General features: G+C 40.4%; 1 protein-coding gene across 1 annotated transcript in view; it reads right to left on the reverse strand.

Moving 5' to 3' along the window:
• ARHGEF28 (Rho guanine nucleotide exchange factor 28) overlaps positions 1-21,260 on the reverse strand; it is a 106,742-nt gene that overhangs the window by 43,028 nt on the left and 42,454 nt on the right. Inside the window, 5 exon segments of the mRNA XM_031063008.1 lie at positions 346-385; positions 4,882-4,993; positions 6,219-6,363; positions 8,859-9,160; positions 11,630-11,760. Coding sequence (XP_030918868.1) covers positions 346-385; positions 4,882-4,993; positions 6,219-6,363; positions 8,859-9,160; positions 11,630-11,760 — 730 coding nt within the window.

Here is a 21,260-nt window from a genome sequence, read left to right on the forward strand (position 1 = left end):
TCTGCATGTGCAACGTGTAACAAGCTTGCCTACATTACAGCTGGTATCAAAAGCTGCCTGGCTTTTACTGCAGTGTTTTGGACATTCCTACAATGGACAGGAGCCCCAGCAGCAGGCAGGAGCCCATCCCTACTTTGCACGTCCCAGTAAATCCCTGCTGCAGGATGTGTGTGGTGAGAGCTGGGTTGAGCTTGGCACCCGGTTTAGGCATGAGTTCACAGAAGCCAGGGGCCTCTACCCCACTGCTCAAAGCCCCCGTGGAAGGAAGGTCTCTTGCCCACAGGGCTCCCTAGATGGCATTCTGGCACAGACCTGCTGCCGGCTCTCCGTGACACGCACTCATACCTTTGCTCCCGGCACTGCTCGGGCAGGCTGTACGCGCGCTCTGCAAGACACAAACAGCCACAGGGCACTCACACTGCAAGGTCATCAGGCTCATTTCAAACCCACAACCTCCACCAAGCCATAAGGCTACCGTTAAGGGTTTGCAATATAATTTGAAAACCAGGAAGGCAAAAACATACATACATTAGAAACAGCTTTTTCTAGGTTAAGACCACTTCCCACTACGCTTTTAGCTGACAGGTTCTGACAGAACTGAGAAGGGTATCACTGAATGCCAGTCTCTGCATACAGTTTGTTTTTAAGAATAGCAAAAATTATTTCTTTTGTTTTTCTTAACAACATGGACTTGAATGACTCTCCCTTCATTTTGATTTTCATATAATTTGCTATAAAGTATCTTAATGACATTCTTCTAACATTCACAGTTACACATCTTATGCAGATTTATAAAAAAAAATCCTTCTACACAAAGAGGAATACTACTACCTTAAGTACTGCCTAGGATGTTTAATGTTCTACAAATTTGTATCTTCTACAATTCTACGATCCTATAAACAGATGACCCAAGGACATGCTTTTCACAAGCTCTCTACAAAGCAAAACAAAAGAAAAACAACTCAGTTGGGTTGTTTTGGAAGAAAATAAGCCCAAAACTGGAGAGAACACTACCATTTTCAAATTAAAAGCCACTTTTGCAGACGTTTTTAGCAAAGCTACCACAGGTGTGGTTCAGAAAGATTTTTCAGATATTTTTAGCAAAGCTACTACAGGCATGGTTCAGAAAGATATGTGCTTGCCTAAGTCAAAGCACCAGACTACGCTTTCTTTGAAGTCAGATACAGGCTTAAACAGCCGTTGCTGAATCCACATCTCTTTAGACAAATGCAGACATCAGGTTAGCAAGAGCTAGAATATTTACCAAAGAGGCAGCAAAACAAAAAGGGCATTTCAGTTATTTGTCAGGCTCAATCTGTACCACCCGAAGCTTCTGTAAGAAACCAACTCCATGTATCCATGGGAGATGTCTCATGCAAAACAGCACCGTGGAGCTGAGACTTTAGAGAGTGTAAGGGCCTGGAGGAGGAATGGATCACTGTTCATGAGCACACCACCTACAGAGCAGACAAATCCTTTACTGTTACAGCCTGGTAATACCCTCTCCAATAAAGGCAGGTAATATGTTTTAAACCTGAGCACATTTTAAAGTTTCCACAAGAAAAGGATGGTGTTTTGCCTCTTTTTTCCCTCATATTTTGTGTGGAAAAAACCATCCTGCTGTCATTCTGAATTCATCTGTTTGGCTTAGATTTTTTTGCAATGTGCAAGGGCAGCTGCACCCTCCTTCTTGCATAGCTAAACCCTAAGCAAGATGTCCAAAGTGTTGGCAGCTAGGCAGAGGTGAAGGGGGAGGTCTTCCACATGCAGACTCCTGCACAGGCCTAGACATAACCCCATTGCAGCTCACAGAGACCAGGATGAACTATCTGAGCCAGCTTCTTGGACCAAGCTCCTGGGCTAGTTCCATACCCAGATAAAACGACTCAAAGCAAGCACAGGTGTGCCTGCCTCACACAACAATCACCACTGCCAGCTGCCAAACACTGTGTTCAATGCTCCCATCCTTGAAAAATGCTGGCAAAAAGAGGCACAGTGCAAAAGGTGCTGGTGGAAGGAACTGCCAGCAGGAAGCTCAGCAGACCACCACCCTCCCTCCCAGCATTACACCGCATCTGTGATGCAGGCGTAGAGCACCCTGCTTCTAAAGTCTGGACAAGAATGGGCTTCCACCTTCTCCATAAAACACATAAAGGTCCAACAACGACTGTCCCAGAAGGAAGAGGAGAAAGAATGAAAAGGAAATGGACCCAAGCCCATACCAAATCAGGGCAAGTAATGGTGTCTGGGTGAAACTTTAACAGGCTGTGACATCAATAAAATCCCTTAGCTGCAGTGTCAAAGGAATTCTGTTTTAACTTTAAGCATGACAGAGGGCTTCACTATTCTGCTAGCTTTTAATTCTGTGACATACTTCTAGCTTTTTCTTCTAGTCTTTTTCAAAGACTTTTCACCTAAAGCATTGAATATAAATACTTACAAATACTTTAGGAGATGAATGAAAACACAACATAGCTGCATGCTGCAGGCTGCAATACTTACTCCTCTTTACAAGGTGGCATGAAATCATACAGTGAATTTGAGTTAACATTAAAGAAGTTATTTGCTACACTGTTTAATTCAGCTTCTTAGGAAAAAAGAAGCCTGCAGACATTGTGTATCTCACCCCCACAACAGTTTTTGAAGTTGTTAAATGCTTTCAAAGCTAATGATAACATTTTCACACTTTTTGTATGTTTCATTCACATTGAATGTCAAAGAATCAGAGTGGTTAAGGTTGGAAAGGATCTCAAAGATCATTGGAGTACTGAGGGAGCTGGCAGAAGAGCTTGCCAAGCCATTCTGCATCACTTATGATCAATCCTAGTTTAACTAGGGACACCCCAGATAACTGGAGATTTGCAAGTGTGGTGCCCACCTACAAGAAGAGCCAGAAGGAGGATCTGGGGAACTACAGCCTTGTTAGCCTGACCTTGGTGACCTCAGTGCCGGGGAAGGTTATGGAACAGAGTATCTTGAGAGTAATGACTGGCACATGCACGGCAACCAGGTCATCAGGCCCAGCCAGCATCTCCTGAAAAAGCTGGCAGTTCATGGCTTGGACAGGTGCACTCCATTGGATAAAAAACTGTCTGAATGGCTGGGCCCAGAGAGTGGTGGTGAATGGAGTTATATCCAGTTTTGAGTCTGTCAGCAACACTGTTCCTTAGGGGACAGCATTGAGGCCAATTGTGTTTAGTATCTTAAACACTGCTCTGGGTGAGGACATGGAGTTCACTCACCCTCAGTCAGTTTGCAGATGTCATAAAGCCAGGTGGGAGTGCTGATCTGCTGGAGAGCAGGAAGGCTCTGTAGAGGGATCTGGACAGGCTGATCATGGGCTGAGGGCAATGGTGTGAGGTTCAACAAGGCCCAGTGCTGGGTCCTGCCCTTGGGTCACAATAACCCCAGGCAGCTCCATAGGTTGGGGCAGAGTGGCTGGAAAGGACCTGGGGGTGCTGCTGACAGCAGCTGGACATGAGCCAGGGTGTGCCCAGGTGGCCAAGAAGGCCAATGGCATCCTGGCCTGGATCAGCAATGGTGTGGCCAGCAGGAGCAGGGCAGGGATTGTTCCTCTGTACTCAGCACTGGTGAGGCCACACCTCCAATCCTGTATTGCGTTTTAGGCCCCTCACTCCAAGGACACCAAAGTGCTGGAGCATGTCCAGAGAAGGGCAACAGAGCTGGTGAAGGGTCTAGAGAGTAAGTCATATGAGGAGCAGCTGAGGGAGCTGGGGGTGTTTAGCCTGGAGAAAAGGAGGTTCAAGTGTGACCTTCTCACTCTCTACAACTGCCTGAAAGGAGCGTGCAGCCAGGTGGGGGTCAGCCTGCTCTCCAAGTCAACAAGCGACAGCAAAAGAGAAAAGGGCTCAAACTGCTTCAAGGGAGGTTCAGGTTGGACATTCTGAAGGAGGAATTTCCTCATTGAATGGGTAGACCTTGGAGTAATTTCTAACCTTAATTACATTATTCTATTTAGTTCCAACCCCTCTGCCACAGGCAGAGATGCCACCACTAGACAAGGTTGCTCAAAGCCCTATTTAACCTGGCCTTGAATACTTCCAATGATATAGCATCCAAAACTTCTCCAAGTGTCCAACCCATTTTGTTCACTGTGGCTCACATGTCCTGTCTCTTGCCCTGGACTAGTGAAAAACTGAAGGTATATTGGAGAAACAAGCTGGAAGTATGGCAGTGGACAGGCTTACCGAGACAGAAGTCAAATGAAATGCAGGTGTTTCTTAAGTGATGTGAACTGTACGAAAAGCAGTGTATGTATTTCACACTTTGCATGGTTTTTAAACATAACCCATATCCTCACTGAGAAAAGTGTGCGTTGTCTCCTAAACATGAAACTATGTGTCTGGAAATAAAGCGCATCAGAGAGAAGTCATAAAAAATTACAAGCTTCTTTCAGAGACATCTCTGACTCCACTTGAAGTGGGTGGGTTTTGCTTCCCAGCCTGTAGAGATACCACAGCCCACCTGTGTTTCAGAGATTGCTTAGGATCTGTGGGAAGCTGGAACCATCTGTCCTCTTTGATGCCTCTTCTGTGTCATTCTGAGCTTCCTCCTGGTCTCTGTCAGACACTTAGCAGAAGGCTAGGGATCTTCCAATGAGAGGATTATTGCCCTTGTCTATATTCATTTCTGTGGCTATTGCTCTCTCCGTTTGTACGCCCTGTCAAGGACAGTCGCTGTATCATGGGCATGATGGGACTGTAGATGGGAGAAAATGGAGGGATGATGGTGGGACTACCATCTAGTAGCTACTACTAGCCCTGAGCTACCAAACATACACACTGGTCAGCTCTGTAAAGTAACATCAGCACTGGGCCTGAAGCAGGCAGGTACTGAATAATGCAAAGCCAGAGAACTGACCTCCATTTGAATCCCCAGCTCCAAAGCCGCGAGGAATGCGAGGTCTTCCCACTACGCCTTTGGATGAGGAGTAGGAATAGGAGCGTGACCGAACCCCAAACACTGCGAATTCCTATGAGAAATTGCAGCAAATGAAATCTTGTGTCATTTTGAACTGCATCAGCAACAAAACCAAAATAAATCAGGAACAACTGACCACTCGCATAAATTTTCTTGGCTTCAAGTTGAATTTTTGACAACTTCATGTGAATTCTTAGGAAGTCTGTCATACTTCCACCATGACACATTTTTGTATGCTACAGGAAATAAGTTGTGGGTGCAAGTTAGACTAAGAGAATAAAAGAAAGCTTACATTCTTCTCCAACTTGGTAACAGGTGACATCCACACAGTATTGTTGGCCATTATTTCTGATGACCAAGCTATCTTCTTTTACCAAGGAAGGCACTGATCTTAGTACTTTAATACTTGAACAACATTTCATGGAGACTTTGGCCATGCCTTTTTTACTGATGTCAGAGTTTCCAAAGAAAAGAGTTGAACTCTTTTTCTTTTCTCTATGTTGTTTTTTGCTTTTTTAATCATTATTATATTTGAAAACATTTTCCATTTACCAAATATCTGAACAATAAGACCTGAAAGGAAACCTCCTAATTTTTGATATGTCATTTACTTTTAAAGTAGCCCTATCATAATTAATTTTTTTGCTGAACTCTTATTCTCCCTTCATGAAATCATTTGCTGAAGGTCAGATAAAGTTCTACAGTGGCAAAAAGTGCATCTAAAAAATCATTAAGAATCTCTGCAAACAAGAAATAACTCTGAAGACCTCAGAAATGACACCATGGTCTAATGAAAATTAATGTAGACAGGATACTTCAGAAAACCATAACAAAGAGATTTACATCGATCAATGGACACCCCAATTGAATTTCCCTGAGTGTAGAAATTGTTTTAAAGCAAGCAGCAGGCTAGTTTTACTCTTTACAAACCATTACTCTCTCACATAACTAGAGCTGGTTAAACATCTTCTCGCTAAATATATTTGGTTAAAAAATGCTGATTCACTGAACCTGAAATATTTCCTTTGACACACTTCTGATAGATGGTCTGTTTTTCAAAGCTGAGGTAAATCTCTGATGGACGCTTTCTTTCCATGGCAGCTGCCCAGCTCAGCCACACCCAGTTTCAGCTTCACTACTCAATGTGAGTGGTCCCTGGAGAGACTAGCACTGCCAACTGGGAACTCATCTTTCTCCTTCAGATTCAGACATTTCTCGCACAGTTTCAGTGATTTACTTAAAAGGAAAACAATTCAAACCAAGACAGGGTGAAATACCTTGGGCTGCAGACTGGTAGGTAAGTCCAGTCCATCTCTGCTAGAAGCCATGGCCGCTGAAGAGCTGAGGGGACGGTAGTGAACATGGGATCTGTCCGACACACCTCCACTTCCATTGTCTACTTCAAGGTCATCGAGACTTGAACTGAAGAAGACAACAAAGTCTTTAACTTCCCTGAGTTCCTCTCAGCAATTTACTTCAACCTTAATGCAATAAGCAAAGATACGGCTGAATCCTCTGACCAATGACAGCCCAAAGCACCATGATTATGTCAGGTAAACCATGCCCTGAGGTGTCTCTCTCTGCAGCCACCTGGTCAAGGTAGTCAGTTACCCTGTCCAGGACCCTCTGACGCTGTCTCACAGACCTACAGGGCAGGTATCTGCATCACCCATGATCACACACACTCCCACCACAGCTAGCCACCTCTGGATCATGAGCTTTAGACACATGTTCAGCATCTCCCAAAAATGAGATTTTTTGTTCCAGGCATAAACCTGTCTTGCTTCAAAGAAGATAAGGAGAACTGAGACAATAAGAGGAACTGAGAGAACTACCTCAGATTTTAGTATACGTGAGTATAGATGGATACTATGTAAGTGAGTGTATTTGGAAGATATGACATGGCTGTTAACAGACATATTTTTATCTACATCTGTGACTTCATGACAGAAGATGGAAGAGAAAAACACCAAGAAGAGATTAAGGAGGGTCTTGAGATGGTTTGTAAGGTTCAATTCAAAAGACAGATACCTAAAAACATAGAGAGCAACAAGCAGACTGAAAAATCTCTGGCTGAATCAATATGTCAAACACATAGAGACTACTTTATTGGGAAGGGCTCCTGAGCAGGCGAGTGCACTAAGGCTGCTCAGCAGTATCAGAGTTTTCCAGAATGAGGCCTGTTACCTGCAAAAGGAAGTTCATGGTCTCTTCATCAGAGTGTCTCAAAGGAATGGTTGACTGCTTGCAATAGCATTCCAGCCTTACAACATAAAACTTTAAATTATGTGTGGTATTTCTAAATAGCCAGAGTTCCTACCACGGATAATAGCACAAAAATTCCTTCACACACCACTACTTTTTTGAAGCACAAATCTATCACTACTGTCTGAAACTACTTCCTTATTACAATTCTGGGGAAATATTTTGCAATGCTTCTGAATAACAGCCCACATGACATATCAGAAGCAACTTATATAAATGCATTATCAGTTACTGTCACATGTTAGAATTGAAAAAGCAGCACATGTCTATGTCAACAGACAAGTATCCATGACTTACTGTGGTAACTTCTCCAGGGGACTCCTCTGAAATAAGAAGCTGGTTTTAAAATAGAATAACACACTACTAGTCTTATTTTATGCCTAATATTTGGATCAATTACATATGTCATATGACATATTAAGGCATATCACATGTCTCTGAAAATTTATATACACTCTCATACAGGTGTATATATTTATATACAGTTCTCATACAGGTACCTAACCAAGGTCTTAAAAAGGGTGGGGCTATCTAAAAATACAAAGGATAAAAATGTTTCTGACTAGAGGCACAGGAAGATTATAGTATTCTACATGACATCCCTATAGCTAGCAAGAAAAAGCAAACAAAAAAAAATAACCCAAACAACAACAAACACCAAAAAAGGAGTGTGAAAGAAAAACTCTGTCTGACATTTATTATATTATCTGTGTTAAATATTCTTGTTAGTGGTACTTCATAGTTGCATAAGAAACTCAAAATTGAGGTAGAGAAAATCTTATTGCCCACTTTAAATAATAATTGGCTGGCCCTTCTCTTCCTTGCTGTTTTTACACAGATCTGATGCTCTACTTCCAACTAGTCCTAATACTCCCCAGAAGGTGGGAGCAAGATTCAGATTTCCTCCTGCATAAGAAGGAATCTCATCTATTCAGAGAAGTAATAAAGCTTTTTCAGCAAGTAACTTTATCTAAATTGTTTAATTTTAAATTAATTGTTAAAAACCTATGTTTAATTACCAAAATTATAGTTCCATCTTCAAAGCTCTCTACATTTCTGAAGCCATTTGGAGGAGGGTCTTCAGACAAATGGCAGCAAACCTTGTGTACCAGCAATGGAGAAGAAACCAGTCTGAACCTGTCATAAACAGCAGATACACTCTGCACTGTGTCTTTTGAGATAAATACCTATGGAATCAGGAGTTGGCCTTCTACAGGCCTATTTAAAGACTTGAAAGATTCCCAGAGACTTCAACAGATTTTGGATAATTTTCTTAATGGAAAATATAACTGAGGAAAACCACAGTGAAATTCTGTTGTCTGTCAAAAATGCTACAATGGCAGTTCTGTGAAGAGCTAATTCTTTTTTTTTTTTTTTTTGTTAAGACTATCTGCATACAAGAAATAAAGGTATAAAAGTATCCATTTGCATTCAAGATATATTTACTAAGAAGACACTTTTATGTGTTAAAAATGTCTTCACAGCTATTTTATGAAAACAGATTGATATGACAATATATTTTAGTGAAAAAAAACAGAGATTTCACCCCAATAAATACTAGTTTATTACTTCAGATTCTGCTTCACCTTTTTAAACAAAAGGTGGTAATAAATAATCCTTATTCTGGCCATAACATCAAGTCAATTCCATACCTTCTTCTTTTCATGTCAGCATAAATTTGGCCCCGATCCTTAATAAATCCATGGGTCTTGAATGGAAGATATGAATCTGCTACATACAGATGAGAAGGTGAAATGCCATGTCTTAATCCTGTGTTTTCTTCTTTTTTTACTGGCCTTTGACTTTCTTCATTTGGGAGATACATAAATTGATCATTCTCCTCAAGGGAGAGAGATGAAGAGCTCATATCCATCGAGACTGAGTTGGTAGGGTTCAGACACATTTCACTGCTGACACCATCTCCATGAATGTAGTTAGGCTTTAAGTCTCCAGCCTGCAGGTAAAAAATGAGTGCTGGTAAGAGGCAACAACATATTGTTGACATATTGTCAGGAAGCAAGGACCTGAGAAGTTTGCCTTTTTATTTATGGCTATATGTTTTGGGAGTTTTTTCCCTATTACTTTCTACACCACATGAATTTAAGGCAATTTATATGACTAAGGGATTCTGGACTTTGCATTACTTTTTTCCCCTAATTAGAGCAGCAATTAATTAGTATTTCCAAGTCTTCTGAATTTATCACCCTATTTATACATTTTATTAAATGTACTGATACAAATATTTATAGATTTTATTTTAAAACTATCCTTAAGTTGAGCAAAAAATATGCATAATACATTAGTGTGGGAGACATATGGAAGAGAATTCAAACATTTTGCAATTTAATTTGGAAAAATCAGCCTACACATCATGCACTTTTAATTTTTCATCACCAGTTTCCTAAGCTTTGAGATAAATATGCATGACCTGGAACAGAGTTTCTTGAGGGAAGGAAGGGAAATTACTCTTATTTTTTGCCATTAAGCAATTTGGGGCCTGAAGCACCTCTCCTTTTGCAAAAAGACAGGAATGGATTTGGAAATTCTATTCTCTCAGGTACAGGGATCAGGATTTAGACTCTAGTCACAAATAATTCCCTGTTGACTCTGCAGAAGATACTAAAATACAGTTCACTGTTAGTCTTTTAGCTTGAGGCAACAATCATGTAATTAGATACTGAATAATATTGAAAAGTCACATTGCCAGTTAATACACTCAATCTCCAAAAAGCACCTGTATAAAGGCAAGAATAAAGGAAGGACTGCAAGCATCTCCAAAGCCCTGGTGTTTCTGATTGCTACTTCCTCTTTTCTAGTTCCTCTTGAGATGTGCTTTCATCCCCATCTTAATTATGCTTCTCTTAGTAAAAGACAGGAAGAACTGCTGGCATTTTTACAGCAGCCCACATTTGCATTCAAAGCTACAGCACACACAAGTCTGGAAATACTTCTGTTGCGCTGTGCACATGACATGCACAAAGGTAAAATGCTTTCCCAGGTCTTATGCAGCTGTTTCCCCCTGAAAAGTTATTCCTGTCTGGGCAACGTTCCTCCTCAGCACCAGAGGGACCTTCTGGAGCAGCCACTCTGGCTCCTGCTGAGTGGTGCTTAAGGGAGAATTTGGCCCCAGTCAGCAATTCTAAAAAGCAGAATGTGGCCACATAGTGAGCAAAGGTTAGCAACCCAAGCTGAAGGCCCCCTGAGCAATACACTTGAGTAACATCTCCATCTGTAATGGAGATGCAGCTCTGTCCTTCCAACCTCAATAATATTCAAATCAAGAGTTCAAAGACTGCACTTTATAGTCTCCTGACAGATGCTCACTTATGCGTCATTATTACATACATTCGTCTCTTACATTCATCGGTAATATATATTACAGATATATAGATATATTTATATAGATAAATAAATAGACATATTACAGATATAAATGTAATCTATACTACATCTCTTAAGTGCACTTTGAACACAAAAAAGCCTCTGACTCAAACTTCCATCTCAGCTGTCACATGAACTGGATCTGCAGTGAATGCACTGGGTGAAGTGTTTCAGGCAATGGGGTAGGGGTGGGCAGGAGGCAAAAAAGGGGCGAAAAATCACACTTGCAAAATCTCAGACTTCTAACATTATCTGATAATTTCTTACTCCTATATGCCAACTTTCAGGCATGAGAGAGCTCAAAGCAGGCTACAAATAAATAAACATCTTAAAGCATCACTGAAAAATAGCTACACACCACCAGAATCTGGCATCTCTTTACCTAGACCAAGCCACCACACACAAATTGTGACTAGTCAGACTCATGCCCACATCCTAAATTATGGTATCTGAGAGTGACCATGAAAGAAAGATTCCAGGTGCAACACAGTGATGTAAAATGTCACTTTAGGTCATCTCCAGTGTTGGTGACAAATCAGAAATGGGAATTCTAGTGAGGACCTCCAATATCAGAATGTTCCATGACAGCTGTAGGACATCAACTTCACCTTTTCACCAATGTCTTGTTTTTGTTGAGCCTGTAAGCCTCACTGTAAGCTTATATTTAACTTCTGAAATTATCCAGCAAATTCATCTGTACTGTGATTGTACACAGAATTCAGAAATCTGAAATGCACATGAACAAGTAATATTGTTAAGAAGCACATGTTGTTTAGCTCACAAACATGCAGAAGAGATAGCCTGCCTTAAGAGTTCTTCCTGCAGTCTAGGGAGAGTAATTCCTATCATTGACTGAATCTGTTAAAAGAGACCTCATATAAAGGTTACAAAATATAATCGAGAAGAGTAAGATATTACTGATTTTAATTTAAAATTTTATTAATCAGCAGCACTGCTGACAGATCCAGAAGATCCTACTATTATGCAACTAAATTAACAAAAGATGAAGAAAAATTAGCCAGAAGTTCAAATATAAGCTTACCTGGTCTACTACCATGCAGTTTGCATATACTTCATCACTTCCACTCAGCATGGGAGAAAGTCTGGTTGCAGCAAAGAAAGTAGGGGGAGACTTCAATTTCCTAAGAATATCAAGGGTAGAGTGTCTGTGCTCTGGAAAATAAAAAGTATGGGAAATTTTCCATTAAATCTCAAACCATTTCCTTCTCATGTATATGTACTACCATAAAAATTGCAAAGTTAAGCATTAAGAACCAAATCTTAGCATTACAGTTTGAGTAATATTTGTGTGACCACAGCAAAATGTGCTCATTTCATAACTGCCCAACATTTGCTATATGTTCCAGGAAGCCTATAGCTGACAAGACTCTCAAGGGTACCACAGAATCATTCACATAAATAAAAATAAATGTTCCTGTGTATTGGCTAGCAAAAGCTACTATTTTCCACCTAAGTAGAACTTTGCAGAGATTTGTGCTTGCAGAAGAACACAGGACAAGATTTATGGGCTGGGAAGAATTATGCATGATTCTGCCTATACATTAAATGCCTGACATCTGATACATTAAATAAATGAAATGCTGTTCAATTGCAATCAAATAATGATTCTCCTAAAGCATTCTACCTATTGGCAGCCACATAAATACTAATCTTAGACCAAGGAATCAGATTAAAGTTCTTAAAACAGAACCAACCAAACAAACAAAAAAACCAACATTTAAAAAAACACAATAACATTGCAAAAGAGATATAAATAAAATACCACTAATACTGCCTTTACAGAGTGACAGCAATCAAGCAAGACTTGATCCATTAAGAGGATGTTTAGGATGAATACTGCATCTGATCTGCTTTTGAACAGTTTCACCAGAAATCATTAACAGAAATCCAGAGTTTAGTTTTCGAAAGTGTGCTTGTGACTACAGATATTTAAAAAAGCTGGACAGGCTGTGTATTCTTTGCCTTTGAGCAGCAGAAATCTTGTCCTGCAGGCCCACTTCTCTTAAAACTGGCTATAAGAATGAAGAGTCCAGCATTTGAGCTAGGTTATGTATGTACCTCTGAATGTAAAACAGGCAAAATTTAACAAAGCACAAAACCAGGCTGTTGTAGACTGTGTGAAAACCGGCTAAAAAAAATTATGGTCATAATGCAGTTTTCCTTAAAATGCTGTAAGGCAAGCATTGCCATTGGAAGTGAATGGAGACACACTAGCATAAGAATGATGTGATAGAGGAGACTATTGAACCCAGTAAAATATCCAAAATCAAACCACTCAATAAATTTGAGTTTGTCTGTTACTGAATATTATTTTTAAAATATTTTTTACACTGCATCAGAAATTTATTTTCTACTGAGGTGTAAAGGAAAAGATACCACTAAAGACTTTCCTCACACTATATTAATATAGCAATGTAACTGCTTTTAGAAGGTCACAGAGCCATATAGCGTGGTTTGGGTTCAAAGAGAAGTTTAAAGGTTATCTAATCCAACCCCCTAGCCATGCCCAGGAACATCTTTCATTAGATCAGGTTGCTCAAAGCCCATCCAAGATGCTTATATGAATCAGATTGCAAGAAAATTCATAATAAAAAAATACAACTGGATTAGAAACAACACTTATTAAGATCTGGTGCATTTGTTGCTTTGAAAAAAACAAAAGTCCCAGACCACTGCCAAATCTGCAATGATACACCACAGCTTTTATTTAATTTTAAGATTCTATCTCATGAAGCCTAAGAACAATAACTTCTATACTCAGAGAAAGATGGAAATTCCCATTTAGAAATGGCACAGTATGAATATTCGGTTTCAAGTCCTGGCAGGCCCTGTGGGATCTCATACTATTAAAACATCTCATTTTGTTTCTCCATCAATACAAGAATTTTAACATGATTTTAGTGACTCTCATACTGAGAACTGCTAAAGCTGCAAACCATTTCCTTATGTCTGACAAGATCCCAAAGCCTTTATTTATAAATAATATAAAAGCATTATTTTCTACAGCAGCTCATCAAACTCTGGCAGCTCACATCATATGGAAATGTGATTTGGCAAAATTGACAGTACTTTCTTGTGGCATATAAAGCTTTCCAAGGGTTGGTCTTAAACCAACAACCAGGCAAAAAGGTGTCAGAGTCTCCATCACTTCTTGTATGCTTAATGCCTCCTCCAGCCTGCACTCCCTCTCCTATATAAACCCACGGAGCACAATGGGCAAGGGTGGCGTACACCTCCAGTGTTAGGCTGGCAAAGGCTCAACACATACCCCCGAAAAACAGCCCAGGCATTAGGGATTCACACACCACAGTGTAAACCTGACCCTAAGAAGTCAGTTTCTTGATTTCAGCAATAATCCCTACTGCTGGGGTGCAGAAACCTCAAAGATAAGGGGGCTGATGTGTATGTCTCAAACACCAATAGACAAACAGATGCAGAGCCAGCCAAGGATTGTCCATAATGACATGCTGTGAGAAGGAACAGGATGTGGCTCAAGAGGTAGGGCAGCACTTTTCTGAGACAAACATCCTTCTTCTGGATCCTGGAGATAATCACAAGACAATACAGCTCAAGTGCAGGAAAGAGGTAAAGCAGTAGGCATGGACTGTAGGGGAAAGGTCAAGACATCCCAAGACCCCCAAAGCCCTCTTACCCAGGTCAAGAAAGATCTAGAGAAATGGACTGTGCATGATAGCTCATTTGTATAGAAAGCAAGAAACTTAGCTCCTGGGTGTGAAAAAAATTATCTAAATAAACATACTTCTCTAGAGCTGGGCTGTACATGAGCCCCACCACTCTGGACACCCCACTGCCTGGACTGACATTGAAGCCAGGACTGTGATCTCCTTTTCTTTCTCTCTCTCCCCTCTTTAGTACATCTCCCTCTCTCTCTCCTCCCTTTCAACCCACCTATTTACCAAAACCCCACTGCTGTGTGCTTGCAGGAGGACACCAGGAACTACCTTATAACATTTTCCATGTCACGTTGTAATTTACTACTAAAATTTTGTAAGCTTTTGTGGGCTCTCTCACTTTTGCCATTCATTTTGACCATCTGTGAGCATCTTGGGTGATCTCTTCCCCTTCAGGGTGGGATGTCACACTGGGTCTTCAGAGTCACTTAGCGGACTGCAATATCCCCAGCCAGAAAGAACCCAAATCCCCCTTCTAATAATATGTTACATTATTTTAAAATTCTGTACAAGACTAAAAACCTAAATAACAAATTCTGGAGAAAGATGCTGCAAGTAGAAGCTATAGCACAACATGCTACCTACAGTATCGTCAGTCTGTAAACCCTTATTAATTATCCACATTAAATATCATGTTTTCCTGGAGATGCTCCAGTTAGCCTGTGGTTAAATGTGAGATGACTAAATAAATATTCATTGGGGTTTTAAATGGTAACAAATTATTTCAGGCTTGATAGAGTGATAGAATTATGTATGTTGGAAAAGACCTTCAAGATCACTGAGTGCAACGGCAGTATGACCCCACTGTACCTCTTTACTCCCATTCTGCCCCCTTGCCCCCTCAATTTCAAACATGTGAAGGAATGACAACATCAAACTAACTTTGTAACATGAGAAGTTTAAAGCTTTGCTGAATGTGGGGGAGAGCAATATTAATTACACATTGACTGTGCTAGTAACTTATTTCCACTGGAAAGGCCCTCATAGCTTAAAAAGTGACAAAATCACTGCAAATGTCCAAATCACACACTGCATTCCTACAGCTTCGCTAACTGCCTCCGGCCTGCCTTACTGGCTACAAGTGCTCTTGATCTTACAGGGACCATCAGCAGACCTTTCCCTCCAGGTTAACAAGGCAGCAGGTAACAGCTCAGTGTACTGGGTACCAGCAGTAATATGCAGCAAGGCTGAACTTGCCTGAAAGATGAAGCATATCAACAAAATCCATTTTCAAATAAAATGCCTCATAAATCTTCCCTGAGCATTCAATAAGGTTATTCACATTGCAGATGCAAAAATTCAGCATAGCTTGTGAAAAGACAGGACTGCCAGAGCAAAGTGGCAAAGGTGTCCCCAGAAGGGTTTAGGTTCTGTAAGGTATTGGAAATGGATTTCAAGATGCTTACTAAAGTAAGAATGACCTGAATAGAACAGAGGAGAATTACCTTTGTTACTGAAACAACCTAGCAAGCACAGCTCAACAAGCTAATCCTTCTTCCAGAACTGAACACCCTCTGGCTCTACACTGTGATCACAGGAAAAGAATAAAGACATGCCTTCTTTAGAAGACCCTGTGGCTCTCTGCCATCAGCCTGATAAACAGTCAAGATAGATGCACGTGTTATTTAGATATCATGCTGGAAAGAATAATCTCCAAACATGGGTAACATAAAAGACCTTGATCAAAGGCTAACTAAGCACAATTTCTCTTCTCTACATCTTCTCTAATACTGTAGAGTTACATAGCAAGGTCTGTGTATTCTGCCAGCCACAAAGTTTATACAAATACTATAACTTTAAAGAAACGCATGAGCATCATAGCAGTAATTAAAAACATGGTTTATGTTGGTGAAAGAAAATGTATAGCCTTGAAGGGCCTGTGTCAGAAAATGGCAAGAACACAACACTATTTTTTTTTTCACAAAAATCAAAACATAACTTGTTTCATGGGAGAACACACAGCAAAAGAGCATTTAAATATATCAACATGACCAAGCCAAGAGCCAGGAAAGAAATTTCAAATTCCATTCTCTAAATACTATGAACAGTTTTCAGACAGCTCATCACATTTACCCCCAGCAATCTGAGCAGGGGTTAATGTATAATTGGAAGTCAGTGAAAAATACAGACAGCTAAGCATGTGGGTCATGCAGGACTGCAGAACTACTGCTCTAAAAACAGGTCACCTGAATTTTTAGAAAGAAGTTCCTAGCAGGGGTCCAACTGAAGCGACATGCACATCTACAGAATTAACCATATAATCAGTTTCAGGGGGAGAACTGCATCCCTAATTGAGGTTTCTTAGGCCTTCATTCAAACAGCACAACTTCTCCTGACAGCAAAATTAAGCAAGTACTTGAGAATAAGCCTGCATGGAGGGTAAATTAGGCTTTGAAGTGCTATTGTCATGGATGAACATTTAACTGTCTTAAATCTACAAAGTGGAAACTAAAGCACTGTGTTACCTGTTATACTAAACAAGGGGGATCAGGCATATAGATGCTGGAAAATAATGCCAACATGTTCAAGATATAATCCCAAAGTAGCCACTAAGAATAAAATCACTTGTCAATCTGAGTTTTGGTCTTGCTCATCTAAATGTGGGCTACCTAAATGTGGGCTGTTTTCAACGTGGGATTCACAGTCTTGACTGCCTCCCTGAAGAAGGCACCTTATCTACTACACAAATGAATATGCAAACAGAAATAAGTTCGTGTCTCATTTTATAGAACAGTATACAAAAAAATCCAACAAATTTTCCCATGATATGGGATGTTTGGTTTCACTTCACACCTCTGCATGAGTACTCAGTGTGTAACTCCCACCTCCCAGTGCGGTAGGACAGACTTATCAGACAGATATTCTCAGCACCTCTGAAGGTTTTTAAAGCTCACAAAAAGGCTGAGAGAGTCACTGTCTCTGAGCAGGTAGGACTGTGCAGAGCAAGGACCATGCTTGGTGACAATTTCACATAAAACAACAAAATAAATACCTTTGGTGTCTTGCAACAAGCAGAAAATCCTAGATCCTCTCCCCAGTCCAATCACTCAGAAAAAGTCACATTCACGTTCCCTGTATAGCCTAATTACCCTTTAAATATTCCATGCCCAGCAGCTTCAGCAGGTGGCAGCAATCTGCAATGTTATGTCCCAAAGGAAAGAAGTCTGCACTTGGCTCCTGACAGACTCCAGGAGTTCAGGGGAAGGGCAGGGGCTGCACACACAGTCTGAAGGGTTCCTGACAGTGATGAAACTTTGGGCCTTAAAATGTGAAAACACTGATGTACATGATGGGAAGTGGTGTATGATAACTTTGACTCTCCATTCTGAAGAGTGGGACAGTCTGCACAGCTCCCTGGCCTCCCAAGAGGAGCAACCCTAGGTCAGGATACCAACAGCCGGATGTCCCAGAGGGGAAGGGTGGCAGTTGAAATGCCAGGGTCCAGAAGAGCTGGAGCACCCAGCACAGATACATGATTTCATAATTTGTGGAGTGTCTGGAAGAACCCTGCACTATTTCCTGCCAGGCACTGCAAGTCTCTTGTTCACTGAGACCTGAAGCCCTGCAGGAATGAAATGCAGGCATAAGCTAGGTGCCCCGCACCTGCACGCCAGGATCAACTGGTCACGTTCAAACACTTGCAGAAAAAACCACAGATCATGTGCTTAGATCAAGAGCCTGCTCTCCCCTTGCAAAGGCACTTCTCCCACCACATCAACATACAGAATTTCAATCAGCCAAGCACAAACCCTTGAACTTTGCCACTGAAATATGCACAGGTACGCAAAAGCACCTTCTTGCTCCAACAACCCCACATATAAGGTCAGCTGTGTATATACTGTGTTGGTATACTATTAGCAGGGATGGGAAATAAGGTGCAATACTGTAACACACAAACACCACATCTGTATCCAGTGCTTTACAACTGGTCAAGTATTTTAAAAAGATCTGTCTAAACAAAGGTGAATGAAGGTTAAGTGCACAGCTACAGCATTTACAGATAAAACGAGTCCTCCTCCTGCACACATACTGTGCAACTTGTAACTTATTTCATCTCTGCAAATTACATGTGCATTCATACACACAGCAGAAACTCCTGTGCAGTTGGGAAATACTGGATTTCCTCATGAAAAGAAGGAAAAAGTTGAGGAAGTGCCTTGCACATTAAAACATGCATTCTGTACACATTTTCCACTCTAAACTAGGTCAAAGTCTCAGTCTGTGTAAAAATGAGTCTCTTGGCTTACTGTATTAATGACACTGATGTATCTTACTTCTCTGATTTGTTTTTTTCCCTTTCTGAAACACAAATACCCTCCCAATTCTATGAAAGGAAGCATAAATCATATTTTTGCCATTCTTTTCTCCATTCTTTTCCTTTTATATGTACTAAAAATTTTTCTTTCCTTATTAAAACTTTCAATCATAGTTTTTCCTTACATAAACTTACCAGTCAGTATCTTTGAGCCTCCTTAAAACCCCCCTTTCTCATACTGACAGCATTTATAATCCCTAACTCCCAAAGATTTCTCCACAAAGAAGGATAATGTCTAACTGTGCAAAGACAGTAGCTGACTCATTTCATTTTTCTCTTCATTCTGGTATGCTTTTTCTCATAATTATTTTTAAAAACCCAAAAACCTGTTAGCTGTTGAGGCACAACTGAATTACCAAATTCTCCCTAAGTGAAAATAACTGCAACCAGCAGAACTTTTTCAGCTGCTGCCATCCTGTGCAGCTCCAGGGTGTCAGAATTGTTCAGCTAGAGCTACACATACATCAAGAAGAAAAAAAAGCTTTAAGAGAGTAAAGAAATAAAAACAATCGTAAAGAACAGTACGTAATCTGGAGAAAAAATACTTTCTTTTTTCTTAAAGAATTCCAACTCCATTATCTAAAAAGGCATTAAAAACAGTGAGATGGACTTTTGATAGGAAAAAAAATCTACCTCACACAAACAGTTTATAGAGCCACCTTCACAGAAGCAGAAAATGAAAAGGAGTCAGAGCTGTAAAGCAAGAGTCATTTAAAAGAAGATAGCTTTTTCTACCTGGTTTGGATGCCCTTCTTCGAATCCTCATTTTAGGTAAGGAAGGCCAAGAGTAATTAAAAGGTGAATCAGAGTCTGAGTCCATTTTGTGCTAAATAAACAGAGAGCAGATTCCCAAAGTTGCACTTTGTTGTTCTCAATAGCAAGTCAAGCCTAAGAGTAATGTGGAATAAACGAATGGACAAAGAAGGATCAAATTGCCCACTAAACACAGGGGAGGGAGAAGCTGTAAATGTTTGCTCTCTTCAGGCGTCCAGGCATGTAGGCAGATCGGGCTGCAAATATTAAAGCAGAAGCAAGAAGGTTGAAGTATGAGAGCTTCGAGCTGAGCTGCTGCATCGTGGTCCAGAACTATTTGAAAGGTCACTGTGTGCCAATGAATCATTAACTCACCTTTCCATTTTGATGCAAATGAAAACAATAGAAGCCAAGTAAGGAATGAGAAAATACTTCTCAAAAGCAAATAAACTATTGCAAAGCTTTGTTTCCATGTTAAAAGTGGGGGTTAGAAGATCTCAAATTAAGGTCAGGCAAAATGCTGGAACTAAGGTAGCCAAAGATGAACACCAAGCTATGAGGACTAATCAATCTGCAGGGCTCTGTATCACTCCAGAGCAATACCCCTCCTCTCAGCGTTTATAATTTTGGCAGACCTTGGGATGTTGCAGCTGGAAATGCAGTGATAACTCACTCAAAATCTGTTACTCCCATCTTTCTAGCTCAAATGATCTTAAAACTTAAGTGTCATGAAGAAAGATTACACTGTCATTAGAGGAGCATTTTTTCCAATAATATTTAGTCTGCACAGTAATTTCTCCTTCACACAACACCAAGTTAGACAGTGAATCATCAGGATTTTGTAGATCTGGCACCTTTACAGCTCTGGTCTAACCTCACTGCAATGCACAATACAGCTAGTGACTAATTTACAACAAATCTTCCATTCTTATACAGTCTCCCCGAACAACTCACAGGCAATTAGTATTCAGTAGGAACTCATTATCCCTTCCCCCAACATCTTTACGCTACACAAACTACATTTTTTTCAAACAGGCTTATATGTGGCTATACAAGAGCTAATACAAAAATAACATGTCCACTGTTTCTTAACCAACTCCAGCAAACATTTCTTTTAGTTACCCCACAATGTATGTGGTTTTGTATTCCACATAAAGGAGGAGAGGGAATGTGGATCAGCTTAAATGTCAGGTTTTGGAAGATGATGACATTTGAGCTTGTTAACATTCCTTACTTCACTTCAATTATTTTTCAGGCTGCTAGGGTCTGCAGCGCTACTTCTGTATTATGTTTCAAGTGATTCTTTGATCCACATTTCAGTCAGAGATAACAATGTATTTGTTGAAGGAAATAATGCAATTCAAATGCAAATTTAATTCAAAACCCATTAGAAAAATATCCATCATATTTTCAGGGATAAAATAATTATACAAGCCCTTCATAAAGTGCACAAATTACATAAAACACAGTTGAAACACATCATTGTTCTGCCCTTCCCTTAACTGAAGTTCTGCCAGCTTTGTTAGGCCTGAAAAGAATAATTCGCCCCAGATACTGGAAGCCTTAGACTTTCACTTTAAATATTAGACACTCTCAGAGACTTTGTTTGATTTATATGTATAATTAACAGCCCCAGGGAATTACAACAGACAATGGAAAATACAGGGAGGATATAAATCCATGCTTAAAGCATCCACTTCAAAATATCTCCACTCCCTGGAATGTCAGGTTCAAATTGCACTGATAACTCCCCTGGGCATACAGGAACGCAGGCACTGACGTAGTCCTTCCCACCTGCACACCACCCAGGGCACTTGCCTGCCTCCCACCATGGCCACAGTTTGAGAAATAGATAGGACAGAACATATCAAGGAAAGCCTTCCCAACTCCTC

The sequence above is a fragment of the Geospiza fortis genome, unplaced genomic scaffold (assembly GCF_000277835.1).
Source record: "Geospiza fortis unplaced genomic scaffold, GeoFor_1.0 scaffold246, whole genome shotgun sequence".
In the NCBI taxonomy this organism is placed as follows: domain Eukaryota; kingdom Metazoa; phylum Chordata; class Aves; order Passeriformes; family Thraupidae; genus Geospiza; species Geospiza fortis.